Genomic DNA, 26,359 nt, shown 5'->3' on the forward strand with positions numbered 1-26,359 from the left:
ACTGTGAACTGGCTGAAGGAGAGAAGCCAGAGAGTTGTAGTCTATGGGGCGGAGTCTAGTTGGAGGCCTGTATCTACTGGAGTGCCTCAAGGGTCGGTACTGGGACCAGTATTATTTAATATATTCATCAACGATTTAGATGAGGGAATTGAGTGTACTATCAGCAAGTTTGCTGATGACACTAAGCTGGGAGGGGTGGCCGACACGCCAGAAGGCTGTGCTGCCATCCAGAGGGACCTGGACAGGCTGGAGAGCTGGGCGGGGAATAACTTGATGAAATATAACAAGGGAAAGTGTAGAGTCCTGCATCTGGGCAGGAACAACCCCAGGTTCCAGTATAGGCTGGGGAACGACCTGTTAGAGAGCAGTGTAGGGGAGAGGGACCTGGGGGTCCTGGTGGACGACAGGGTGACCATGAGCCGACACTGTGCCCTTGTGGCCAAGAAGGCCAATGGCATCCTGGGGTGTATTAGAAGGGGGGTGGTTAGTAGGTCGAGAGAGGTCCTCCTTCCCCTCTACTCTGCCCTGGTGAGACCTCATCTGGAATATTGTGTCCAGTTCTGGGCCCCTCAGTTTAAGAAGGACAGGGACCTGCTGGAGAGAGTCCAGCGCAGGGCAACTAAGATGATTAAGGGAGTGGAGCATCTCCCTTATGAGGAAAGACTGAGGGAGCTGGGTCTCTATAGTTTGGAGAAGAGGAGATTGAGGGGTGACCTTATTAGTGTATATAAATATATAAAGGGGGAGTGTCACGAGGATGGAGCCAGGCTCTTCTCAGTGGCAAACAATGAAAGGACAAGGGGTAATGGGTACAAATTGGAGCACAAGAGGTTCCACTTAAACCTGAGAAGAAACTTCTTCTCAGTGAGGGTGACGGAACACTGGAACAGGCTGCCCAGGGAGGTTGTGGAATCTCCTTCTTTGGAGACATTCAAAACCCGCCTGGACACGTTCCTGTGTAACCTTATCTAGGTGTTCCTGCTCCGGCAGGGGGATTGGACTAGATGATCTTTTGAGGTCCCTTCCAATCTCTAACCTACTGTGATACTGTGATACTGTGATACTGTGTGATACTTGTGGTTTTTTTAATCACCTGCAGAGAGATGGTAGAACCTAAGCAATGTGTTACCGTAAAAATTGGTCAGAGAGACTATGACTCAATTTGGAGTTCTAGAAAGCAGCACTTCTCATTGCAGCGCAGGGCACACACACAAATCGTTTGCAGAGGTGAGCACACCTGATACTTGCCAGCAGCAGCTACATATTTTGCATACTCATGCATATTTACCATGTTTCCATGGACTAATCTATAATGCTTGCATTCTAATTACACATGCGCTTTATGCTGAGGGGGGTCTCCGGTGGTCGCTGATATTCTTCCTCTCCGTCTTTACTGAATGACCTCGGTGCTTGCACATGCTCAGAAGGTCCTGGTGCTGAGTTAGCAGCTGGTGTGTCCTTGCTTCTGTTCTGTTCTGGTTTCATTCCACACTGGGTGCCACTCTGCTACCTTGAAGGCTGGCATCCTTGGCCTTATTTACTGTCTCCTTAGTTGTTGTCAGTCCTGTGATGTTCCTTTCCCTGTTAGCCAAACATTCCTTTCTCTCTACATGTTAGTAAGTTAGAAAAGTTAGGTCTGTTCTGTTCTGCTAAAGGCACTGTTTTGTTAAACATACACTGTTGTTAATTTAACATTTAAGCCTATATTTCCCCCCTTTGAGACTTCCAGGATGTACATATATCATGTAAGTCTCATTCTATACTCTTTACCCATATTTGATTCTAACACACCGCTGTCACAAGCAACTACAAAATTGAGTCATGATACATGAAGGGATGCAGACACAAATTATTACTATAATGATCATAAACAAGTTTAACAATATCCAATTTGGTAGCCAAGAATTGAGTCCATGCCATAATTCTTCAAATCCCTGGTTAGTATCATATCTAACAGCCTGATGTAAGATCTTTGCTTCCAGATTTCTACTAGATCTGTGTGTATTCTGCCACTCTCGTCTATGTATGTGCCAGGAGCTGTATGTTCTGCAATGTTACCTGGGATAGGCTGGATACCTCAATTGGTAATGCTTGTATAGCATCCGGGAGTACAACACCCAGGAGACATGTTCCAGTCCACCCTGGGGAAAGGTCCTTTCTAGCAGTATTATTACACAATCAATACCACCCTTTCCCTTCTGGAGCATTCCAGTAGCCATTCCAGGGTCCCTTAATCTGGAGTTACGTTGTCCATCTAGTTTAGGTAATGTCCTACTAAGATATTACCAGAGCTAAGTTTTACCCAGTGCCAGTAGGTATTATCTAAAATCCTGTTTCCCCTGCAAAGACATACCACCAGGAGGAAAAGACAGTTCATATGTACCCACATGATTCCTTCCAGGCTGTATTTGTTTCTTTGACAAAGCAATTGGTAGGACTTGTAACCAAGTTAAAGAAGTTTCTTGATGTATTTTAATTGTAACTTGAGTGTCTGATTCATACATTCCACTTCCCCACTAGCCTGAGGTCTGTATAGGGTATGCAGTTCCCACTTGATTCCCAGACGCTCTCCCACCTTTCTAACTACTTATGCAACAAAGTGCAGACCTCTAGCAGAGGACAAGCCTGCTGGTACACCATACCAGGGTATTATTTGATTTCAATTTACTACTTCATAAGCCATATTTTTGCAACAAGGGAAAGCCTCCAGCCAACCAGAAAAGGTATCTATTAGTACATACATATATATATATATATATATATATATATATATATACACATACCTGAGCTCATTATGCTGTGGCAGTTCTGTTAAATCCACTTGCCAATAGTCTCCTGGACAACTGCCTTTGTTGTTCCAAGTGGGTGGAGTGTCTCTTAGCGTGTTAAAAAACTTCACACTCTTTATAACACTTTTATAATACCAGCCATTTGCATACTCAGAACTTGAAGCTTTAAAATTTCAGTCGTTGATTCTGTTCCCCCATGTGTTGCCTGGTGGTTTTCCTCTCATAAGAGGCTGGGCAATTATTACTTGTTTGGTGTAACCCACCATCCTTCATCATTCTTCTTGGCTAATTTCTCATTCTTTCTTTGATAACTTGGAATTTCATTATCCAAGCACTGATACTTATGAGACAATATTACTAAAAGGTCCCCACCCACAGTTTCTTTGACTGCTTTGTTAGCAACATGATTGCCATTATTCGCTGGAGTGTTACCAAATTGATATGCCCTAAAGCAAATTTTGCCTTTCTGACAATTCCAGAACTCTCAGTAGCTCGATCATCTAGCTTGGATTCCTGTACTGATGTGTTGGGAGAGGATGCAGGGCTTCAGCCTCTATTATCTTATGTTTGATTACCACAATGTATCCTAGTTTCCAGTCTCCATTTTCATAGAGCTGGTACCATCCGTGGTTTGTAGTCTACATCCTTCAGGGGTGTATCTTGCAGGTCAGTATGACTGGAATACACCTGCTCAGTAGTCTGTAAACAGTTGAGTCAGCATTTCTGCTTCTACATTGGTTGTCAAAACCACTGCTGGGTTCAAAAGATTAGTTAATTTCAGTTCAGTGTCCTCTTGTTCTGAAAGCAGTCTGGTATTTTAACAGCCTGCTTGGGTAAAGCCAATTGACTGTTTTTCTGTTCTGGAATGTTTGTTAGCATGTCAAGTACAAATACAGTCTGGTTTTGTCCCAAAGTATTCGATAAAATTTCGTATTACAGGCTCTAGTCCTTTTCTTGCTTCCAGTTTTATAGGATATTGTTTCTGTCTTAAGTGGTCTCATATTTGGTTTCAGATGAATAGTTACCAGATCTGCATTTTGTGATCATCCCAATGCTCCAGCAGAGCAGCCAATGCTAGTGGGGGGTATTCTCCACTTCCTCTGGTATATCCGGCTCAGTGGCTGGTTTCTGTAACACAAGAACATGGGCCTCCACAGCCTTTCCATCAGGAACATATATCTGAATTTTCTTTCTTTAAACCTAATTTATGCGTGTAATTTCATCAGTATATCTCTATCCAATAACAGCACAGGGAACGCAGGCATGTAAAGAAATTGATGGGTCAACATCTGTTTGCCAATTTTAAAGTTTAGAGGTTGGAAGAAAGGCCAGGTTCCTGTCCATCCTGTGGCACAGTGACTGAAGTGGTTTGTTTGCTTAATTGCCCTTTACAAGTATTTATAACAGAATAAGTAGCTTCTGTTTCTACAAGAAATTTTATCATTCTCCAATCTAACTGTAACCAGGAGTTCTGCTGGGGAGGGTTTTGAATCTTCCCCCGGTTTTCCTCAGCCCTCATCTAAGGTAATAATTTTCTCTGCCTGTCCTGACATTCCATTAAATATCCAGTGTTTATTTTTATTCTGACAGAATTTGCTCTTCCAGTGCAACCCGTGGAGTCTGTTCACAAACCTTTCATGTAATCGTTCTTTCCTCTCCTCCCGGGCCACTTCCCCTTTCCTGGTTTCTTGTGTGGTAGCTGGAGCCAACAATTCTCCTTTTTTTTTTTTTTAACCCTAAGCATTCCAGTTTTACTCAGGAGCTTATCTTATGCCCCCCACATATATAATAACCAATTTGTAGTTGAAATCTGACACACTATAACCCCCAGTACACACTATTGTATTATATTAATTATCAGGGACTCAAACCCCTTCTCACCACCATTTGAACTATTTCAGGGAACTTGCACCAGGGCAGTGGTAGTCCAATTGCTATAGGTCTCTCAGGCCACATTCATTACTTTTGCTAAATTATGTGGGTCCTTTCCTTCCTTCCACCGATTCATGATCACTATTAGTGTATTTATGCATCACCTCTTTTAATCTTTCCACAAATCCAGAAGGCAATTAATTTATATCTTGCCTTATTTCATATAGCTTAGACAAGTTCAGCTGCCTTGGGGACGGCATTCTTAGTACCAAATAAAATCCACCTCTGATATTGTTTCAAAGCTTGCCTGTCCTAGTCCCGATTAGGGCCTTAGTTAGGATCAGTGGTAGGTACATGAAGATTCACTGTACCTGCCAATGTGCCTGCCGTTATTTGTTGCTCTACTGCGATCCAAGTGGTACAAATAATCATATTCCCGCCAACACCCTCAAAAGCATGATACATAATTACCAGCTACTTGTTTCCAAATATTCTAGTCTATAATGGTAAAGGAATCATTATCATGATTGGACCATCATTGCCCACGGCTTCTCTTAAAGGCACAATCGGAGTTTCCCCTTGTTTTCCACTAGTTTGCCCTGCTGTAGGGCAAAATCCTTCAGCCCCCCTCTGACATCTCACTTTCCAGTGCCTCTGCCTGTTCTTGTGCTTGATTTTCATTGTCAGCAGCTTCAGGGAGGGCTGCCATCAAATCCAAATCCTCCTCTGCATTCCTCAAATGTTTAGTGTATAACTGCTGCACAGAGAGCAGCATCATTTAAGCAAATTTTGCTGTCTTTCTCCAAAGGCAATACTAACAGGTCCTGGAGGGCAAAATTAAAACTACAGTCCTTTTACCATTACAGGGGGTTTCTCAACATGAAAAACATTTCCACATAAGCTACTTCATCCCACTTTCCTTCTCATCTCAAGAATAACATCACTTGTAACAAAGTATTATAATTAATTATGCTGTTCACAGGCCACTTTTTCTCTAAATCCAGTTTGTAAAACGGCCACCACTGATAACAGTATTTTACCAAAGTCTCCCGAGTAACCGAACCACCCAGGGATCCACCGCTTTGTTCTAGAGTCTCCCGAGGAACCAAGGCTCCCAGGCGTTCACCAGTTTGTTTCTAGAGTAGGGGCAACATGCAACCCAGCAGGGACCTTTTCAGGACCCCCACTTTGGAGGCAGTGGTACCCTTGATCCTGACCTCCGCCCAGATACCGGAGTCTGGACAACCAGAACCAGAAATAGACTACCTTTACCCACCGTGCAGGTCTCTTTCTGGTAAGGGACCAAAAAGAATGCCTTTTAAAAGAAATAAAATCAAGAGTCTTACTGAGGTCCCGAGTCGGTCCAGGGAGCTGTGGTTCCTTTCAGGGAAACTCCCCCCGTCCTGGCATGAAGGTCCCAGAGACTCCCTGGATCTGTGGGAAACAGGGCAGAGGGTCCCGTAAAAGCCAGTCAGAGCACTCTTCAAGACTCAATTTGGAGTTCAGAAAGCGGCGCTCTTCATTGTAGTGCTGGTCACACACAAATTGTTCTGCAGAGGTGAGCACACCTGATACTTGCCAGCAGCAGCTATGTATTTTGCATACTCGTATATTTACAGTGTTTTCAGGAACTAATTAACATTCTAATTACACACGCACTTTATGCTGGGGGGGGGGGGGTGTCTCTGGTGGTCGCTGATACTCTTCCTCTCTGTCTTTACTGAATGACCTCGGTGCTTGCACATGCTCAGAAGGTCCTAGTGCTGAGTTAGCAGCTGGTGCATCCTTGCTTCTGTTCTGTTCCAGGTTCGCTCTGCACTGAGTTCCACTCTGCTAACTTAAAGTCTGGCATCCTTGGTCTTATTTACTGTCTCCTTAGTTGTTATCAGTCCTGTGATGTTCCTTCCCCTGTTAGCCAAACATTCCTTTCTCTCACATGTTAGTAAGTTAGGAAAGTTTGGTCTGTTTTATTCTGTTAAAGGCACACGCACTGTTGTTAGTTTAAAATTTAAGCCTACAAATGGTGACAGAGCAAAGACATGGAAATAAGCCTTAAACTCTCTGCCAGCCCACCTCATCAAGCTGCTTTCCTGGAGCCTTATCAAGATCCTGCTTTCCAACCCACCTCATTAGTTTTGCCAGGGCCAGAAGGAGTCTGATAACAAGGATCTTGGCTAGGTGGGTTTCACTTGGCATGTCATTTTTCATCAGGTCCATTATGCATATCAGGTTTGCAGAGTACCTCACTAAATAGTTTCAGCTGTTAAAAGGTCAGCGTCCTACCAGGACTTTGTATATAGGTGAGTATATATAGTTTTAAAATTTTGGTTGAAGATTTTTAAATGTACTTTATTAATTGTCTAATTTGCTTTTGTTCTTAAGGTTGTGGAAAATGTCCTAAAAGTAAACCCTGTTTTGGGTCCTCAAATGTTTCAGCCCCTTCTCCCATCAATATTCAGGGGCATTATAGATGGGGAGGTAAGAGTTACTCTAACTACACTCTACTTTTCCTTTTGAACAGGCAAGTACCTTCAGTGTTCTGGCCCAGTTCTTTCATATTGGTGTTGCATTTTCTCTTGTTTTAAGAGCGTCTGATAGATTTCTCACAACTATACAACTATTTTAGAAGACTGTAAAAGTAACATAGTGGTGCAAGAGTTAAAGTAACATACCCATCACTTACTTTATCATCTAGTGTTTATTTTAAGAAAACACAAATTTTATTCTGCCATTCCATCACTGTTAACATTGATAAGGTGCTGACTTAGACCCTTTGTACTTGTTGGAGTTTTCTGCTGAGATTTTTCAAAGATACTTGCACTACTCCTTTTTAAGTGTGCCTACACCAGAGAAAAAATGGACAAGGAGAAAAATGATTTGACCTTTTTCTATCTGATATATCTAATATGAAGAGCTGAAGGATATGAGAATGCTTTATGTAAGACAGGGGCTTTAAGATTTTGCTTAGTTAGGTGTCTTAAGTTCTTATTTTTCTCTCTCTTTCCACTCAACAGATTTCCATGTTTGATAAAAAGGAGTAAAATCCAATATGCTTTAACTGTGTTGAAGCAGGAGAGAAAAAAATAATTAACAGGATCAGTGGGTGGAATTCTCTACGTTTTTGAATTTTTTGATCAAAGCAATTCTTTTTTTCAAAGTTGAAGACTTTCAGAAAATTTGGTTCCCAATATTATTGAGTTACATGAGATGCTTCCAAGATTAAGTCAAGTAATACTACTCAGCAATGTACTTTTTGCTGTACGGAACACAAAAAACACAGTTTGAACTTGTTTGCAGTTTAAGAAGATGCAGAACTGCAGAGTGGATTATTAAAATGTCTTCTGATTTAAAACTGTAACAAATTCATTGCTCCCTATTGAAAAAGGTATTAAACTGAATTAACATTTTCAGATAAATGTTGGGATTTGTTTTTCAAGTAGGCAGTTCTTCAAAATACTTAGTTATGTTGTTAGATGCCAAATTTAATACACAGAAATCTGTAGCTTCTTTTAAAATAAAACGTAATAACAAAAAGATAATAAACTTACGAGCTTATTAGTGTATCCAGTTAATTTGAGACACTTGCAAATTATTTGCTGGCAAATGTATTATCGTTCCTCTCAGTGAAATATGTAACAACAGTTTCAGAAATATTAAGTGCTTCCTAATGTTACTAAAATTGTAAGTAACGCTTTAGCGAAAATCCACTTTGAAGGTAATCTTTTAACAGTACAATATACTGTTTATTCCTTAAGGTGCAGGTTTTTAAATTTAAAATAAAATCACCTTGCAAGATGTCTTGGCTCCTCAGGGAAGACTGATTTTGAGATTGCTATAGTTTCCCCATTGTAACAATGAAGACACTTTGGCAGTGATTGCTTGCTTAGTCTTATGTTCTTAGAGGCTTTTAAATTACAACTTGTCATTTCAAAATTAATAAATGCATGCAAGTATTTTCCATGTGTTTCTGCTCTGTATGTTAAGTATTTTTCTCTTAATTATACTAAGCCCCTCCCTTTGTTTTGATTTACGTTTGTTTCAGAGATACCCAGTGGTGATGTCTACTTATCTGGGGATCATGGGCAGAGTTCTACTGCAAAATGCAAGGTTTTTTTCATTACTTCTGAGTGAGATGGCACATGAATTGGGTCAGGAGGTAAGGATTTTTGTCTTGGTATTTCGATTCAATTGCATGCTAGTCTTGCATTCTTTTGAACTGAAAGAACTTTTTCCTCCGTTTGCCATGTTTGTTCTCCCCAGGTCCTTCCCTTGAACATCCTTTAACAAGTTTTATAATTTCCCACGAATACCTTAAGTCATCTCACTATAAGTTTTATCTAGCCTCTAAATTATCTTCCTGCTGCATCCCACACTAAATAATATAAACACTTCTAGTTTGCATGGCATTGCAATGTGAGAGTTTCTTTCCTTTGTTCCATCTTGATGGGTCTTACACCAAGGAATAATGGTCTAATCATTGTCCAGTGAGTTTCTAGGAATATCAGCTTCAACATGTTCTGGTTTCACTAATGAGACTACTGATGTTGTTTGGCTACAAAGGTTCTGCTGTGTCTTTAAGTGAATTTTTAATAGTTTTCTTTAAGTACAGTGAAGTTTTCAAAGAGGTAAAGACAAGCCTTTTTCTATTTGTCACCAGTGGAGGTGAAACAGAGTAAGTTCATACACTTTGTGTGTATTAAGCTATTACAGGAAATCTGTTTTAAGTCATACGTAATTCCGTATCAGTGATTTGTCGATTGATTAAATGGATTTCTAACATCTAGGTTACAGTTAGAATCATAGAATAGTTAGGGTTGGAAAGGACCTTAAGATCGTCTAGTTCCAACCCCCCTGCCATGGGCAGGGACATCTCACACTAAACCATGTCACTCAAGGCTCTGTCCAACCTGGCCTTGAACACCACCAGGGATGGAGCATTTACAGCTTCCTTGGGCAACCCGTTCCAGTGCCTCACCACCCTTACAGTAAAGAACTTCTTCCTTATATCCAATCTAAACTTCCCCTGTTTAAGTTTTAACCCATTACCCCTTGTCCTGTCATTCCACTCCCTAATGAAAGTCCATCCCCAGCATCCCTATAGCCCCCCTTCAGATATTGGAAGGCTGCTATGAGGTCTCCACGCAGCCTTCTCTTCTCCAGGCTGAACAGCCCCAACTTTCTCAGCTGACCTTTATACAGGAGGTGCTCCAGTCCCCTGATCATCATTGCGGCCCTCCCCTGGGCTTGTTCCAAAAGTTCCATGTCCTTTTTATGTTGAGGACACCAGAACTGCACACAGTACTCCAAGTGAGGTCACCTCCTTCATCCTGCTGGTCACGCTCCTTTTGATGCAGCCCAGGATACGGTTGGCTTTCTGGGCTGCAAGCGCACACTGCTGGCTCATGTTCATTTTCTCATCAGCCAACACCCCCAAGCCCTTCTCCATAGGGCTGTTCTGAATCTGTTCTCTGCCCAACCTGTAGCTGTGCCTGGGATTGCTCTGACCAAGGTGCAGGACCTTGCACTTGTCATGATTGAACTTCATGAGGTTGGCATCAGCCCACCTCACAAGCGTGTCAAGGTCCCTCTGGATGGCATTCCTTCCCTCCAGCGTATCAGTCGAACCACACAGCTTGGTGTCATCGGCAAACTTGCTGAGGGTGCGCTCAATCCCACTGTCCATGTCAGCGACAAAGATGTTGAGCAACATCTAATGATGAGGGGGGTTCAAGGCCTGGAAACAGTGTCAGAGAAAACAAAAAATACTTGTTGCTTGCTACTTCTGTTGAGTACGCATAATTGCATTGTATCTATCCAAGACTGAATAATATATTCAGCTGGTAGAAAAATTACAATAAATTATTTTCTACATATGTTGAATTACTCATAAATGAAAAGAAAGTTCTGTTTCCCATTGCAGTCGGATCAGATTCTTGGTAACATGATAGAAATGTGGGTTGATCGGATGGATAACATCACTCAGCCAGAAAGAAGGAAACTTTCTGCTTTGGCACTGCTTTCACTTCTGCCGTCGTTGAATGCGTAAGTAAATGTACATTGCCTTAAATAAGTATGGTTCAAAGGTCCTTAATATGTTTTTTGAGGTATTTCACAATTCTCCATGTAAGCATTACAGTATTTTTATTGCCTTTTTTTTGTTTGTTTTGTTGTTGTTGTTGGGGGTTTTCTGTTTGTTTGGTTTTTTTTTTTGCCAGGAGGAACGTTAAAAGGGCAGAATTTTCATGCTGCATTATATTAACTTCTTATATGGCTTCATAGCAATATAGTAACTTTTCTTATATTTCATAGGAAATGTTATTTTCTATGACAAAGTGAGGAAACAACACTGCATATTTTATTGTCCATTCTCATATTGAATTGCCTGCTTCTGTCATTTGTGATAAAGGAGTTGCTCTGGTTGGCTTGTTACTATTTTGCTGTCCTTTCCAGAGCACAGTGTTTGTTCAGTTTTCTTTCCTGTTGTGGATAGATCTGAACTTTCATCCCGGTTTTCCTGTTTATGACGTTGAATGGAAGAATTTCTGTAAAAGACTATGAAACACTTTTTACTCTGTAGATGCTGATAGTGAGCAGCTTTCACTACTGTGTTTTCCGTAGCCACCATCATTTCTGAATATACATGCAGAATGAAAGTTTTTAATGAAAATGCTGAAATGTGTGACACGGACTTCAACACTGTCGCTACTAGAATTCTTCTGTAACACATGGTTAGGTGAGAGTTCAGACAGTATTTACCCCCAGATATTTTTGTCTGTTTCAAAGTCAGGAAGGCAAGACTTCATGAGTTCACATTTAGCCTGCCGGATTTCCTGAAAAGTCTTAAGTGTTGTCTAATGGGATTTTACATGTTGCTCACAAATCCTAAATCTAAGCTAATATATGTAAAATTGTAGAATGCATAAATCACTACCTAAAAACCCAGTGAACTCGTACATGTAAAACTTCGAGGCTTCATTGCTTTGAATGCGTACAGAAGCTTTTCATTTTTGTCCCAGATCATCAGGGTAAGCATCTAGACAAGGGTGAACCAAGCAGCTGGTTTATGAGAAAGCTTTTGCTTTATTTTAACCCCTCTAGTAAATATAACAGTACTATATCTAAGCCCATGTATGCTATCTAGTATATATGTGAAATTTAAGACACTAAACTACATGTCTGTCTTCCTGTGAAGTTTCTGTTAAGGAGAGGAAGGGAAAAAGAAAAAAACCCTTTCTTTAGGTAACTCTTATTTTGAACTACTTTCAGCTGCTCCAGATTTCCTGCTGAAAGAGCCAATTATTTCTGGCAGTCCATAACATAATAAAACCTTCTGCACATGACAGCTTTATTTTTCAGATATCAAATAATTTAAGAAAGCCGCTTCTCAAATAAAAAGCCTCTCTTTAGTGGACATATTTATGTCAAAGCTATGAAAATTTTACTGTACAACTGATAGACTGCTAGAGCCAAACATACCTTCAGACAGAATGTGCGAAATTGGTTCTGTCAAGTGATTGTTCCTTCTGCTACTGAAGAATGTGAGTGATTCTGGTTTTGCCATTTTATAGGGATTGTATTACATAGGTTTGCTGCATGTCACCTCTGAAACTTGGGTTAAAAACAAAATTTTTCAAAAGTATGCTTCTTGTGTGAGTCCATTTGCAAAGCTTAAGCAAAAAATGTTTTAAAAATAATACAGTATTTGATTTGTATAAACAATATTTTCAAGAAAAGCTTAAGTAATTTTTGCTGTTCGAATACGTCGCTAACCAGGTTCCTGATTAGATATTATTTTGGATATCCAAAGCTAGTTCAAGATTTCTTAGCTGCAGAGACAGAACAGAATTTTGTTTCCCAAGCATGGCTGTGAGATGAACTCATTTGGGGAGGCCACGCTGAGAGTGGTACCAGTAGCAAGCTCAGATTTTAAAAGTTCTGCTGTAGGGAAAACAGGCATCTGTGCTGTGTCTAGCACTCCCAGGGATTTAGCGTTTTTTGCCAGTTGCTTCCTCTAGCTTTTAGCTGGAGCTGTCCCAAGAGCATCAGGTTATTTCAGAGAGGAAAGAGAGGGCATAGACAAAAGTAATGGGGGGAAAATGAAAATAACAGGTATTCTTGTCTTAGATTTGCTTTATGGAGAAAAACTTGGAAAATATTAAGGAGTGACCCTTTTATATTAGTTTTCTAAACTCTATAGTATTACTTCATTACTTTTAGGTGGTTTTTTTAGTTAGTGGTTGTGTTTGTGGACTTGGGACTTTCTGCATTTTAAGGAAGGTAAAGTTTTCATCATTAATCCTTTAAAACTGGTGTGGCACAGTAATTTCCTGTTTCAAAAATAGCTTCTTCAATTGTGTCAGGAGTGAAGGACTTTAGAGCAAATAAGATTGGAATTGCTGCAGAGCATCTGTAGTTCACAGTGATTCTAGGGCCAATTAGTTGGACTAAGCATGTTATAAAGCAGCAGTTTGTTACCCAAACTATAGGTTTCTTGTCTAGGCGGTATCATCTAGAGAGATGTGCAATGTCTTCAGCACCAAGATAAACTGCAGTGTATCATATATGTCCTTAGATCCAGCATCCTGTTTATTTTCCTACATACAGCTGCACATTGTGTTAGTGTTTAGAAGTTCATATTAAAAAAGAACAATAACTGCTTCTTTCCTGATTAATGTGTTGTAGCACTTTTTCACTTAGCAGCAATTTCCTGGTATTAATTTGGGATTTTACATAAACTAAGTACTACCTGATTATCTGGATTTGCTGTCTCAGTCTGGCTGCTCAATATTAGCATTTTTTATGTCTGACTGATGTAGGCATCCTTACTTTCCGCATTTTGTACTCCTTCTGCCCGTTTGTCACTTATATTCACAGGCATTTTCATTCATCTGTTAAAAGCTCTTGGTATTTCATAAAGACCTTCATCTTTAAACTGATGTGTAGAACCGTATGATGCAGTAACAAGATGCAGGTAGTAAGGATATGCTTACAGAGTAATTATGTCTCCATCTCAGCATACAAGAGAAATACGCATAGACACAAAATAACTAGAACACTTGGGGGTTTTCTGGAAAACATGAAAAGGCCTGAAGTTTAGTGGAAGAGAATCATATCTGGCTGGGATGTGAGACGTGAGGTGACAGCAACCTGGATGAGTACATTCATAAATGTCATAATTTCCCAGTCTTCTTCAGTCATATTCCACTTTGTCTATGATCTTAATGGCGTCTTTGTGAACCTACAGTAACATTTAACTTAGCTTTGTGTGGTATCTGTCTGTAAGCAGGGGTAGCAGTTGACACCAAGTTGAAAGCTAATCACTCCTCTTTTGTTAGTAAGTGTTATTAATGCAGTGGCTATCATTCTTTAATGGTAGGTTACCAAGTTTGCCTTTACTCCAAGTCAGTGCTTTCCAAAAGAGTCTACTAATTTTGGTGGTTGCAAATAGGTTTATTCTTTGTGGAGTTCCCAGTGCAGAGTGGTACTGCTTGCCCTAAAGTAGAGGAGACTACTGACCTTGAAATACAAAGCATTTTAACTGATCTTGTCTTTTTGGTTTTAATTTTTGGTTACACAGGTAGTATTTCCAGATGCCAGTGTTATGTTTTCCCCTTCAAGTCAAGTGTGTTTGTCTGGAAAATCTATTGTGAGGGAAAGGTTAAGAGCCTAAGAGATTCTCCAGGTTGTTCTGCTCATTTCTAATCATGATATAAATGAATGTCTGCTTTTTCTCATTATGTATCAAATCTGTTACATCAGCCACTGAGTCCTGCCAATTAGATAATTGGCATTCTGTGCGTTTAAGTACTTACAGTATGCAATTATAAATCATCATTAGGTTTTTACAGTTTTCCCTCTGTCATGTTTTAAAGTTAGCTTGTTAGAAATTTAATTTTCCTCTCATGAAGCTGTCTAATGTTCGCAAATGGCAAGAAAGTGCCTAATAAAATACCAGGTTGACCTTCAGGGTAGTTATATTCTCATTCATAAAGTCAGAATTTGTTACCTAATTAACTTCTACAGTGTCCTTTTTTTACAGAGATGATACTCTAAAGCCACTTTTTTTTTAATCTTTTTTTTTATACCTCTAGTCAGAGATGTGCTCACTCACAAATCTAATACACTACTAGTATTAAAAGTTGCTCTTCAAATTATGATCTTGCAGTTGTCATCCATGTTTGGCCTTGGATTTGTTTAGTTCTCCTGCCAGATAACAGTGCAGTTTTAATGACAAGAGTGAAAAATCTAGCTTTGGTCTGTGTGTGAGTATCAGTCTGCATCATTTAGAGTGTTACATATAGGACCACATCTTCCCTATTGTATGTCACATCATAGCATTGATAAGAGGATGCACTTTCCTTGTTCACAATCACCTGATCATTAGTATGGTCTGGTCAGAAACAAATTATCATCCCCCCTAAGACCCATAAAGCTTGTTTACAAGGGAAAATATACCAAGTGATGGCAAGGGCTTATGTCACTAAATGCAGCTGAACTGCTGCAGAAAACTGACTGCAGTCATAAGGAATTAATTGCTGCTAATACCTTAGGGGTTTTTTTTTGTGGGCTGTATAAAGAACTTCAGAAGTCTTTCCCAAAACTCTTCTAAATACAGTCTACCCTCAAATTGAACATTTTAAGGATATAAAAGAACAGCAAAAGTTGATAATGGACTAAATAGCTTTTTTCAAACCTTTTTATCTTTTTCCTTCATAATATGCAGTTTAAAGTTTGCAAGTTAGTTAGTGAATAAGCAGTGACTAAAGTGTAGCATATTATTAAAAATGTATAAAAATAACAAGATGGTAACAAACTTAAACCCAAAAAACCAAAAACCAAACCAAACGGGAAAAGAACTCCACAAAACCTACCAACCAACCAAAAAAAAAAGGCAAGAAAAACCCAAAGCCAATATAGATTTGTAGCTGGTTTTCCACCTGAGTTTATTCTGAGGTATTTTGGTACGCCTTCTTGTCTCTCTGCCCTATACTCTGTCATATTTGAGACTGCCTGAAAGTAGCTGCCTGAAAAGGCTGAGATTTTGTGGTGACTTTTCTTAACTGTGCCAGACTGTTATCATAGACTGGTTCAGGTTGGAAGCGACCTTAAAGATCGTCTAGGTCCACCCCCAGGGACACCACCTACTAGACCAGGTTGTTCAAAGGTCCATCCAACCTGGCTTCTAACACTGCCAGGATGAGGCATCCCAAAGTTCCTTGGACAGCCTGTTCCAGTGTCTCACCACCCTCATAGTGAAGACTTTCTTCCACATGTCTCATCGAAATATCCCCTCTGTCACTTTAAAGCTGTTCCCCCTGGTCCTGTCCCTACAGGCACTTCTAAAAAGTTCTTCTCCAGTTTTCTTTTAAGCCCCCTTTAGGTACTAGAAGGCTGCTATGAGGTCTCCCCTGAGCCTCCTCTTCTCCAGGCTGAACAACCCCACCTCTCTCAGCCTGTCTTCATAGCAGAGGAGCTCCAGTCCTCAGAGAATCTTTGTGGCTTCCTCTCTACTTGCTCCAGCAGGTCCATGTCCCTCTTGCGTTGGGAGGCCCAGAGCTGAGCACAGTACTGCAGGTGGGGTTGCATAAGAGCAGAGTAGAGGGGGAGAATCATCGTCCTCAACTTGTTGGTCACGCTCCTTTTGATGTCGATGCAGCCCAGGACATGGTTGGTTTCTTCACTGCAGGCCCATACTGCTGGGTCATGTTGAGCTTCTTGTCAATCAACACCCCCAGGGCCTTCTCCTCAGGGCTGCTGTCAATCCATTCTTAGCCTATACTTGTGCCTGGGATTGTCCCGACCCAGGTGTAGGACCTTCTACTTTGCTTTGTTGAACTTCATAGGGTTCCCAAAGGCTCACCTATACAGCCTGTCAGGGTCCCTCTGGATGACATTCCTTACCTCCAGCTTAACAACCAAACCTCACAGCTTGGTGTCATCAGCAAACTTGCCTAGGGTGCACTCAATCTGACTGGCTATGTCCATGTCTGGTTGTGGTAAGATACCAAAGTGGTTAACACGAGAATGCAAATCACTGCAAGAACTTCTGCAAAAAATACTGTGTCCTATTCAGGCAGTTTAATGAGAAATCAAGGGTTTAAACAAAACATCAGCGTTTGGTATTAATGAAATTTTTAAGGAACAAATATTTTGTGTTCTATTTTGTGTTCTGGGTATTCTCTGCAGTAATTTTCAGGAAATGCCCTAATTGTTTGTCTTCTCTCTTTGTAAATTTTTTAGAAGTTTATCAGTTGCTTACACCAGTTGTGTGCTCATCCTGTCTCCTAAACTAGCAGGTGATGTACTGCTGAAAACTGTAAGATTGGATTTAGTTCTGAATCTATTTCTAGAAGGTGAAGTAGTTATTCTGGTTGAAAGTTGTGAAAAATACTTGATTTGAGTTCTTTAAACCTTTTGGTTTTAATTACATTCCTACTGAGTAAATATCTTACTGACTTTCTGTTTTGAACAGGGTTTACTAAGTATTTCAGTGAATAATAAACACTAAAGCTAGAAATACAGTTATTCTCAGCGTATCACATGCATGGATATCACTGATGGCCAACCTTTCTTAAGTTACTATTCTGTTACTGCTCACTCCATAAAAGACTTCATTTTTCTGGTGGGTTTGAATGACAAGTGCAGTTCATTGGTGCAATAATTATTTACTACTATGTGAGAATTTTGAAATTTCTTAAATTGAGCTCTTAATTTCATAAAAGCTTTAGGCCATATTATTTTTAGTAAAGTCTAAAGCCAAATAAGGTTTATAGAAGGGAAATTTCTCCTCAATGGCAAGAATCAGTCTCTAGTTTTCACTTACTCTTTCCCAGCATGTTACAAATCCTGCTTGATAACTTGAAAATAATAAACACCAAGGTTAAGAAGAAAAATAAGTTAGACAACTTCATAATTTTGAAATAGATCTTGTTCTGTATGTTTACATTTACAAATTTTTAATATGATGGGTTTATGAAACAGGAATGTGTTTTCTGGGTTATTAATTTGGCATTACGATTTCTGTATTTGTCTCCTGTTTGTAACTGTCACTGTTGCTATTGTGAGGTTGGATTAGCCATCTGTGAACAGAGAAATTTCCAGTAACTGAAGTAGCAAATCAAGATTTTTAAGTAGGCAGGAATATTAAATGCTAGAAGAAATATGCGATGTTTGAGATAATCAGAAATTTTCAGATAATCTGGATATTAATTAGGAAAACAAAAAAGGAATTTGAGGTCTGATAATAAGGCGTTCACAGTAGGTGTTACTGGATATAGGTAGATGAAATGAGATCAAATGTTGATGTGTATACCACCCAAGCAGGAGGTTAGTAGCTGAATTACTTTGACTTGCAGTAGTATCTGGAGAATGATATGGGCAGAACGTGGTAGTTTTGAAAACAAAACAAGAAAGTATCATAGACCACCTGTGGAAAATAAAAGCAGAAGGAAGAAAGACCTGCAAGAGGAGGTGCTTGCTAAACACAGTGGGAGGGTAACAGGTATTTTCACTCTTACAAGCTCAAAAGAATAATTACATGGCTAAATTATTTTTTTCTCTTTTGTGAGCTTTAGCTTAATTTTATAGTGATTTTAAGAATAAATGTGCATGTGGGCATTCTATGATTCTATGAAGTGCTCTTCAAAAATTGACTTAAATACACTTTAAAGATGGGTAATTTTAGAACCTGTTTTCAAATTTATTGCTTGTTTTTCTGCTGCTATACATAAATTGAAGTTGGATGGGTTCTTTATGCCAACTAATATTCATAACCTGAATTACATTGGCTTTAATTTAACATGGATCAGTGAGAAAATAGAGGTGGTTTGGAAAGGCTGTGCTAGATACAGTGCTTGTATGTACTTTCAGTTACTTTGACCCGTCATTTTATGCGCAGTTTGACAAATTGCTGTTGCTCAGGTTTCATGCTTGTATTGACAAGGAGTCACTGTTCAACTAGGTTTTAATGTGTTAAAAAGCAATGACATTAGTATTTATTAATGTTAGCGTATTAAGGTAAAATTCCTTTCCAGGTTCAAAAATAATTTTCCCTGTTTCAGTGTGAAGCTGTATTCAGATGTAAACCTGGTATAGCTATCACTGGAGAACAAAATTTGTAATAACTAAATATACCTCTATTAGAGCTACTTAATCTCATTTGAAGGAAAAGTTTGAGGTTTTCTGTTTGTTTTTCTTACAATTTTCAACTAGTAATAATTTCTGTTATTTAAGTTCAAGCCGGTTTGAGAAATGTTGATCCAAACTGTATGTGTATCCTAGTCTTTCTATAGTTTCCCCCTAAATGGTGTCAGTCATGTGGCCTGTATTTTGTCTCTCCTTAACAGATACACTTTTCAGATGCTTTAACAGTGTATTCTATTAATGAAGCAATGCCTGGAAACTGCAGTCTGATTGGATCTGCAGGGCTCCAGATGCCGTATTTACAAAACATGAGACAGGACTTTCTTCAGATCCCTTAGTGCAAATCGAAAGGACCCATTATCCATTAATCTGGAGCCATTATCTGAATTAAGACTTTTTTCTCATTTTGCACTGATCTGAGAATCAGAAAAGTCAGCACTGTGCTCAGAACAGCAGCGTCAGCTAGGGTTTGAGCAAAATTCTCATAAGGTACGTTTAGTACAAGACCACAGAGACATTCAGCCTCTTACTGGACACCAGCTGCTTGTTCTAAATTTTCATTCTACCTCATATCCCAGAAGGCTTCTCAATTCCTTCAGTCTTTCTGAATATATTAATTCTGGCATTTTGCAAAAAGGGAGACTTAATAACATAATTCTTTTAAAAACTTTCTTTATATTGGGATGTGATTATTTTAGCCCTATAGAATTGTTTCATACAGCACATCTTGGAAGAAATAATTCTGTTATTTCTTACCCACAGAAGTATCAGCATATATAGGCTATAAGTAGTGAAGCTTAGGTAGGAGATAATATCCTGTTTGAAGTAATGTCTCATTTTTTGTCAGTCTCCGTTTTTCCCCTCACCTCATTCTATTTTATCTGGATAATCATTTTTAAATTATTATCTCCCCATATTCATGCTAGTTCTCTCATCAGCCTGAGAACTGTGTTGTCCCTTTAAGTAAATGACATGCTGTTTTGTTTTATTTTACTTTCCTTTATATCATAGAATCATAGAATAGTTAGGGTTGGAAAGGACCAACGATGATTTAAATACCATGGAAAAAAAAAAGTTAAAAATAAATCTAAACAAAAATCAGTTTTTCTATTGTTTTAATGTTTGTTTTTGTTTTTTTTTTTAAGAAAAAAGAACCAAATGCAGTTCAAATTCTCTGTTGTAAAGGTTATGTCTAAAGTGGCCCATGGAAAATTACATTGGTCTTGCTGATTTACTGAGTTTACACTAGATACTGTAAGAGGTATTGAATCTAATAGAATTGAAGGGTGCTAGGCTTTTTTTTTTTTTTTTAATATTCTCTTCCCTCCCAAGTATAGATAATTTTTGTGAGCTCCAGTTGAAAAATTGAAGAAGTATTTCTGTTGATAGTAAATGTTGTATGGATTTCAGATGGAAAAAGCTAATTATATATGGTGTCATGTTTAATCCCCAGCCAGCAACTAAGCTCCACAGAGCTACTTGCTCACTCCTCCCTGGTGGGATGGGGGAGAAAATCGGAAGGGTAAAAGTGAGAAAACTCATGGGTTAAGGTAAAGATAGCTTAGTAGTTAAGGCAAAAGCCATGTACACAAGCAAAGCAAAACAAGATATTCATTCACCGCTTCCCATGGGCAGGCAGGTGTTCAGCCAACCCCAGGAAAGCAGGGCTCCATCATGTGTGATGGTTACTTGCAAAACCAAACTGCATTCCGAACATCCCACCTTCCTTCTTTTCCCCACAGCTTTATATCCTGAATGCGATGCCATATCGTGTGGAATATTCCTGAGGTCATGAGGTCAGTTGGTGTCGGCTGTCCTGGCTGTGTCCCTCCTGATTTCTTGTGTGCCCCCAGCCCACTTGCTGGTGTGGTGGGGTAAGAAGCAGAACATCCCTGAAATGAATGAAAACATCCCTGAATTATCCACACAGTTTCCAGCACAAGTCCAAACCTCAGCCCCATAACCAGCTACTATTGAAGAAAATTAGCTATGTCAGCCAAAACCAGCACGTATGGTCAGAAGCATTTTTTGAAAACTTCAGAAATGTTTCTTCTGGCAGAATGTGGAAGAAAGTATCTTCAAAGGCATGTCCTTGTTTATTCTGCTTCCTTTGTTCATGTGCTTCATGCATTTCAGCTTGGATTATTACAGCCAAAGATATTTGGGTGGTATCTTGTCTCTTACGTGAACTTGTGCTTCCTGTGTGAGATCACTGTGGCCAAAGTGGTTTGAGTCGTCTGTTGTCTCTTTCTTGGCTGTGGCTGCTGATGGGCTTTTCCATCTTTGTTTTGTCAAGCAGAAGGTCTTGTTACAGTGTACGTTGTCGGTTTATAGTTACATTGCTATTTAAAGGCTTAATCTCTAATCAGCCACCTCATTTTGTTGTTTCCCCTTTCCCCCTTTGTTGTGACTGGACTTTACAGGTATTTCATCCACGTGATGGATAAGGTAAAGATATCATTTCCGGTACTTAAGTGAGGGGGTATTTATAGCACAGATGCTTGCACTGAGTATCTGCACAGGGACACTGCAGGAAACAAAAGCTGTGGTCTGAAGGTGTGGTGGTCAGAATACCCACAGTCCTCTGTAGATAAATTGGTTTTTAAAAGTGGCCAGAGGTGAGACTTTACACAGTGCCGGGATCGGGTCTGAAATACAACGCATACTGAGCAGTTTAGTACCACATCAGGCAGTTCTCATCTCTTAAAGACTTCCTGGTCTTCCCTGGGATGGCTGGCAGGAGGTACCTTGCCGGAGTGCAGGAAGCACTGGGGCTGTGCCTTCCAGACCTTTGTGTTTTCCCTCTCCATGTTCTCACTCACTCACTGGAGTGAGTGTGTGTTCTGGAACAGTTTGACTCTGCAGGCAGAGAGAGAACAGTGTAAACATTGCTATTGCTTCAGTACAACATTCCAGCTTCTGGCTGAAAGGTAAAGTATTTGCAGATAATGCAGTAGTGCTGTTAAAAATAGGCATGGTATATTCTAAAAATTACACCTGACTTCATCTAAAACTCTTTTGAGCTCTCCTAGTTAAAAACAGTAGTTAAAAAAAAAAGAAAAAACAACAAAAAACCCACAAACCAGCAACCGTTACAAACTAAGATAGTTCTTGGTTTTCTAGAAACAAATCATTGAGATTTCCTTTCCAACAGTACTTCTGAAGCACAGATAAAATGGCTTCCTGTCCCAGGGTTTCCTGTATCCATGGCAACCTGACTTTAACCACTTCTTTCTTAGTTTCCTGAACGAACAGTTGCAAATCCTGGGGCAAAATGTGAGAGAGCTCTAGTACGCAGCAGTACTGCGTTTACAAAGGTTTCACAGATGACTATAGTCTGTCAGCTGGTAACTTAGTCCAATGAACTGCAGAACATCAAAATAACAGAAATAATGAACTTCAGATGTGTGGTAAGGAATCTTTATTTATTTATTTTGAATGTAGCTCATCTTATGAAAGTAAAACTCAAGTTATGAAAGAGCTGCCAGGGAAAGGAAACTTTTTTCCAGTTGGCATTTCTACTTGAATGCTATTGAAACATTGCCTAGCCAGTCTTAAATATAAAAAATAGTTAATAAACAGTATTTTGGATTTACTAGAAGCTGGTTTTGTGGCAGCTTAGTTGTTTTTATGCTGCAGCCATGAAATATTTTCTGGCTAGGCTGGCAGTACGTTTGTTTCAGTGTTCATTTATGTTGAAATTGTTTTCATTGTAGTTCAGACTTACACTCAGTAAATTTTAATTTTAAATTGCTTGTTTGTCATCAAAGGAGAATATATAAAATACCAATCTTGAAAACCATGCTTGTATTTTAAAGACTGTATATGTAAAATCTTTAAAGTTTTGAATTAATAATATTTTATAAACTTCTTTTTATCTCTACTAGCCAAGTCAGAGATGAGTAAGAAGGCCAAAGACAGGGATATGTGTGGTCTACAAAGTTCTCCACCCTGCTTGGGAGCATTCCTGTATATCCTTAATTGTTTTCTTTTGTTGCTGCTCGAGAAGGAGGCTCTTGGCTGTCCGGCTGCTTGCCAGCTCTGCACAGGGAGACAAGTTAGCTGTCGTAATTCAGGGCTTTTGAGCATCCCGCAGAACTTTCCAAAAACGACAATTCTCATGTACCTCAGTGGGAATAATATATCGCATGTCACTCCAAATGAACTGAGAGGCCTTCAGAAGCTTGCTGCACTGTACATGGATAACTCCAGTATTTTGTATGTACACCCAAAAGCTTTTGTGGAACTCCCCAAACTGTGCTACTTGCATCTAAATAACAATAATATTAAACGCCTTGATCCAGGAATCTTTGAAGGTCTTTCCAGTCTTCACTGTTTATACCTTCAGAATAATCAAATAGCTTTTGTGCCCAGAGGATTATTTAGTGATCTCCTTTCTGTTAGATATTTAACACTTCAAAGAAATCGCCTCAGTGTCCTTGGAAGTGGGACTTTCTTGGGAATGATAAGTCTCCAAACACTTAACCTAGCCAATAATAAGATTTCACGGATATCAGCTTCAGCATTTCATCATCTTGAAAACCTTTCATATTTGTTTCTTGAAGGTAACAACTTAACGCTTGTGCCATCAAATGCAATTGGAAGGCTCAAAAATCTTGAAAGACTTTCTTTGTCTCACAATCCCATTGGATCAATACATGCTTTTGCATTTAAAGGACTTAACAAGCTTAGATATCTGTCTTTAAAGAACATCAAACTAAAACGTATTGCTGTAAATGTTTTTTTTGGATTAAACAACCTTAGCCAGTTAATCTTAAGTTATAATGATTTAGAAAATATAAATTCTAGCACTTTTACTTTATTGGACAACTTAATGTATCTGCAGCTAGACAGAAATAGAATAACCAGTATTGCTGATGGTACCTTTGAAAAAATGGGACAGTCACTTAAAGTACTCAGTTTAGCATTTAATAATATTACAGAGTTGCAACCTCAAGTGCTCAAGCCTCTAGTATCTTTAACTCATCTACAAATAAACTATAATCCTTGGAACTGCAGCTGCAAAATGCTAGGATTACTTAACTGGCTAGCATCCTCTCCTATTTCTGTGAAAGTTCATTGTCAGAATCCCCAGAGTATGCGTGGTAGGCCTTTGCATTACGTTAAGTGGACTTGGTTTGCAAACTGTAGTAGCCCTACTGCCAGCCCAGAAGCAGCCTGGACTCTAGGATCTGCAGGTTCCCACCACAGCGCAACCACTTTGCTGGTGGCATGGCATAAGGGAAACAGGCAGAACACATTTGAACAGTTTGTCAATGCGGAAACTAAATATGTTGCTTTCTGGGAAGGAACGACATCTGCCTCTGCTAACCTGTTGCCCTATGAAGAAAATGCTGCTGAAATTCCATCACAGGCAGCCACAGTATTATCGACATTGCCAGTGCAAATACCAGCACAGATGATGCCTGTTAACAGAACAATAGAAGACGGTGGCTCGTTTCCAACAGATGCTGCTCCTGTATTGTTAAAAACATCCCTGTTTTGTACACAACAGGTTGAAAAGCTGAATCAGGCTTTTGACATTTTACTAGCCTTTTTCATTCTGGCTTGTGCTGTAATACTGTTTTTAACCTGTAAAATTATTCAGTTTAGGCAGAAACTAAAGGTGCTAGAAAACTCTGGAGAAAAGAGAATAGAATATTATGGGGTTTATCAGCCTGGCAGATACAACATAACTGATCCAGTGCAGTCTCTAACTCGGAATTCAGTGGTGCATTCAGAACTAGACCAAATTAGGCTGCTCAAGCGAACACCATCTGAAAGTCAGGCACAGGTCATATTGTTTGAACACTCATCATTGTAGTTTATCTTATTTGATCTGATGATAACTTTATTGTGATCTGAAATGTCAGGAAGTCAAGAACTCAATTTAGAAAGTATAAATAGTTTCACTGATTAAAATCAACGGGTTGATAGAATTGTAGAAAATAGTATCATTTCGGTTGTTCTGCATTTCTGAATGTTTAGAATTTTCTATTAGGTGTCATTTAAATCTGACTCACATAGGTAGATTATCCTCTGTCCTTGTTGTAGCAGTCTTTGACCTGTAACTCAAATATATGTGCAGTATAAAATGCATATATATTTTTATTGTGTAGTACTTAATGGTATAAGTTTCTATAGAAATTCCATAGGTAACTGGGAGCTTGAAGCAAGCAAAACATCCGTTTTTAACAAGATTATGAAGCCAGGAGTCTGGGGAAATGAGGAAAAAAGTAATTCTTAATTTATTTATTGTAGTGCAGTTTCTAATCTGCCTTAATTAATCATCACAGTGGAAAAAATAGTATATTTACATCAGCATGTTCAGACTCTCAAGGAAAAGAAAAACTTAAAATTATACAAGTCTTATTCATATGTGTGACATATTTTAAAATACAAAGTTGTGTATTTGTCTGTATAATGAGCATCTTAAAGTAAGTTCTTTGTTAGTATGTATCTGTATCATTTCATAATGCCTGAAACTGGAGTTAATAGGAAAGCTAAGTTTCTGTTGGATTGAAAAATTGAGCAAGTTTATTATGTCTAAGGTAATAGGGCTGGTTAATTATTGTCAATCCAAAATATTTTGTAATCTATATAGTAATAGTTTGAGGGCCAGTTTTGGCTAGGTAAGAGGTATAAGCTGAAGAAATGTACTATACTTTAAATACATAATTCTAGATTAATTGCTGAAGATATTTACATATTTGTGGTCTATATTTAGAAGTGTCAGGTCAAAGTATGTTTCCTTAGTGATGACCTAATTTTAGACTTCATCTTTAAAAGATGGATAGTATTTTACTGTATAGTTTGAGTTTGTTTTAACTTCTAATATCATATCAATCAAATATTGGTGTTCTGTTTGCATTACTGTCAGGTTATATCTACTGCATTATATCTTTATTTTCAACCTGAATTTCTGTGATTATTTTGTTGTTGCTGTTAATCCAGTAGTTCAAACTTTATCCAGAAAGAAATAATAAAAAATGTATTCCAGATAGTCCAATGCTGTAAAATTTTCAGCTAGGTGACTGGGACTTACTTTTGTAGATGCTGTGTGCCTTCTACAGGCTTGTGCCTTAGAGTCTGCAACTATTTTGGTTTGTAAGTGATGCAGTTTAGTTAGATCATTTTGCTCAAGGAAATACGGAGAACAAAGTTTTGATAAGTCTGTCATCATAAGTTGTGTATAAGTATCTTGCTGTTCCAGGATCCAGCCAGGAGACCAGGGCATTCTCAAGGTCAATTAGAACCGCCCTCAGGATTCTTTTTCCAGTGTGTTTCCTGCTAGTTACACTAGCAGGAATAACTTTTCGTGACTGGGTCATTATCTGTTACCAGTACATATATAGGCCTTGGCTGCACTGTGTGGGTTTGGATGTGCAACTGTTTCTCTCTTGCTTGTTAAATGTCTCTTGAATGTAATGAAATACAAATCTACTATATTGTAATGCTGTATTTTACTGTATGATAGTTCAAATGCTTTTATGGAACATTTAATTTAGCTACTTGGGCAAAAGCTTCAGCAATTCTGTACTGCTTGAGTAGAAAGT

General features: G+C 39.0%; 2 protein-coding genes across 2 annotated transcripts in view; both read left to right on the forward strand.

Moving 5' to 3' along the window:
- Window positions 1–26,359, forward strand: part of IPO11 (importin 11) — a 95,109-nt gene that overhangs the window by 54,276 nt on the left and 14,474 nt on the right. Inside the window, exons 26-28 of the mRNA XM_061368671.1 lie at window positions 7,044–7,139; window positions 8,704–8,817; window positions 10,582–10,703. Coding sequence (XP_061224655.1) covers window positions 7,044–7,139; window positions 8,704–8,817; window positions 10,582–10,703 — 332 coding nt within the window. The remainder of the gene's footprint in view (window positions 1–7,043; window positions 7,140–8,703; window positions 8,818–10,581; window positions 10,704–26,359) is intronic.
- LRRC70 (leucine rich repeat containing 70) lies at window positions 20,012–25,117 on the forward strand. The gene is made up of 2 exons (XM_061368670.1): window positions 20,012–22,213; window positions 22,691–25,117. The coding sequence occupies exons 1-2, from the start codon at window positions 22,207–22,209 to the stop codon at window positions 24,625–24,627; spliced, it is 1,944 nt and encodes a 647-aa protein (XP_061224654.1). The 5' UTR covers window positions 20,012–22,206; the 3' UTR covers window positions 24,628–25,117.

Source organism: Neopsephotus bourkii, unplaced genomic scaffold (genome assembly GCF_033783945.1).
Source record: "Neopsephotus bourkii isolate Nb327-2 ecotype Australia unplaced genomic scaffold, CSIRO-AGI_Nbou_v1 NB_1436, whole genome shotgun sequence".
Classification (NCBI taxonomy): domain Eukaryota; kingdom Metazoa; phylum Chordata; class Aves; order Psittaciformes; family Psittacidae; genus Neopsephotus; species Neopsephotus bourkii.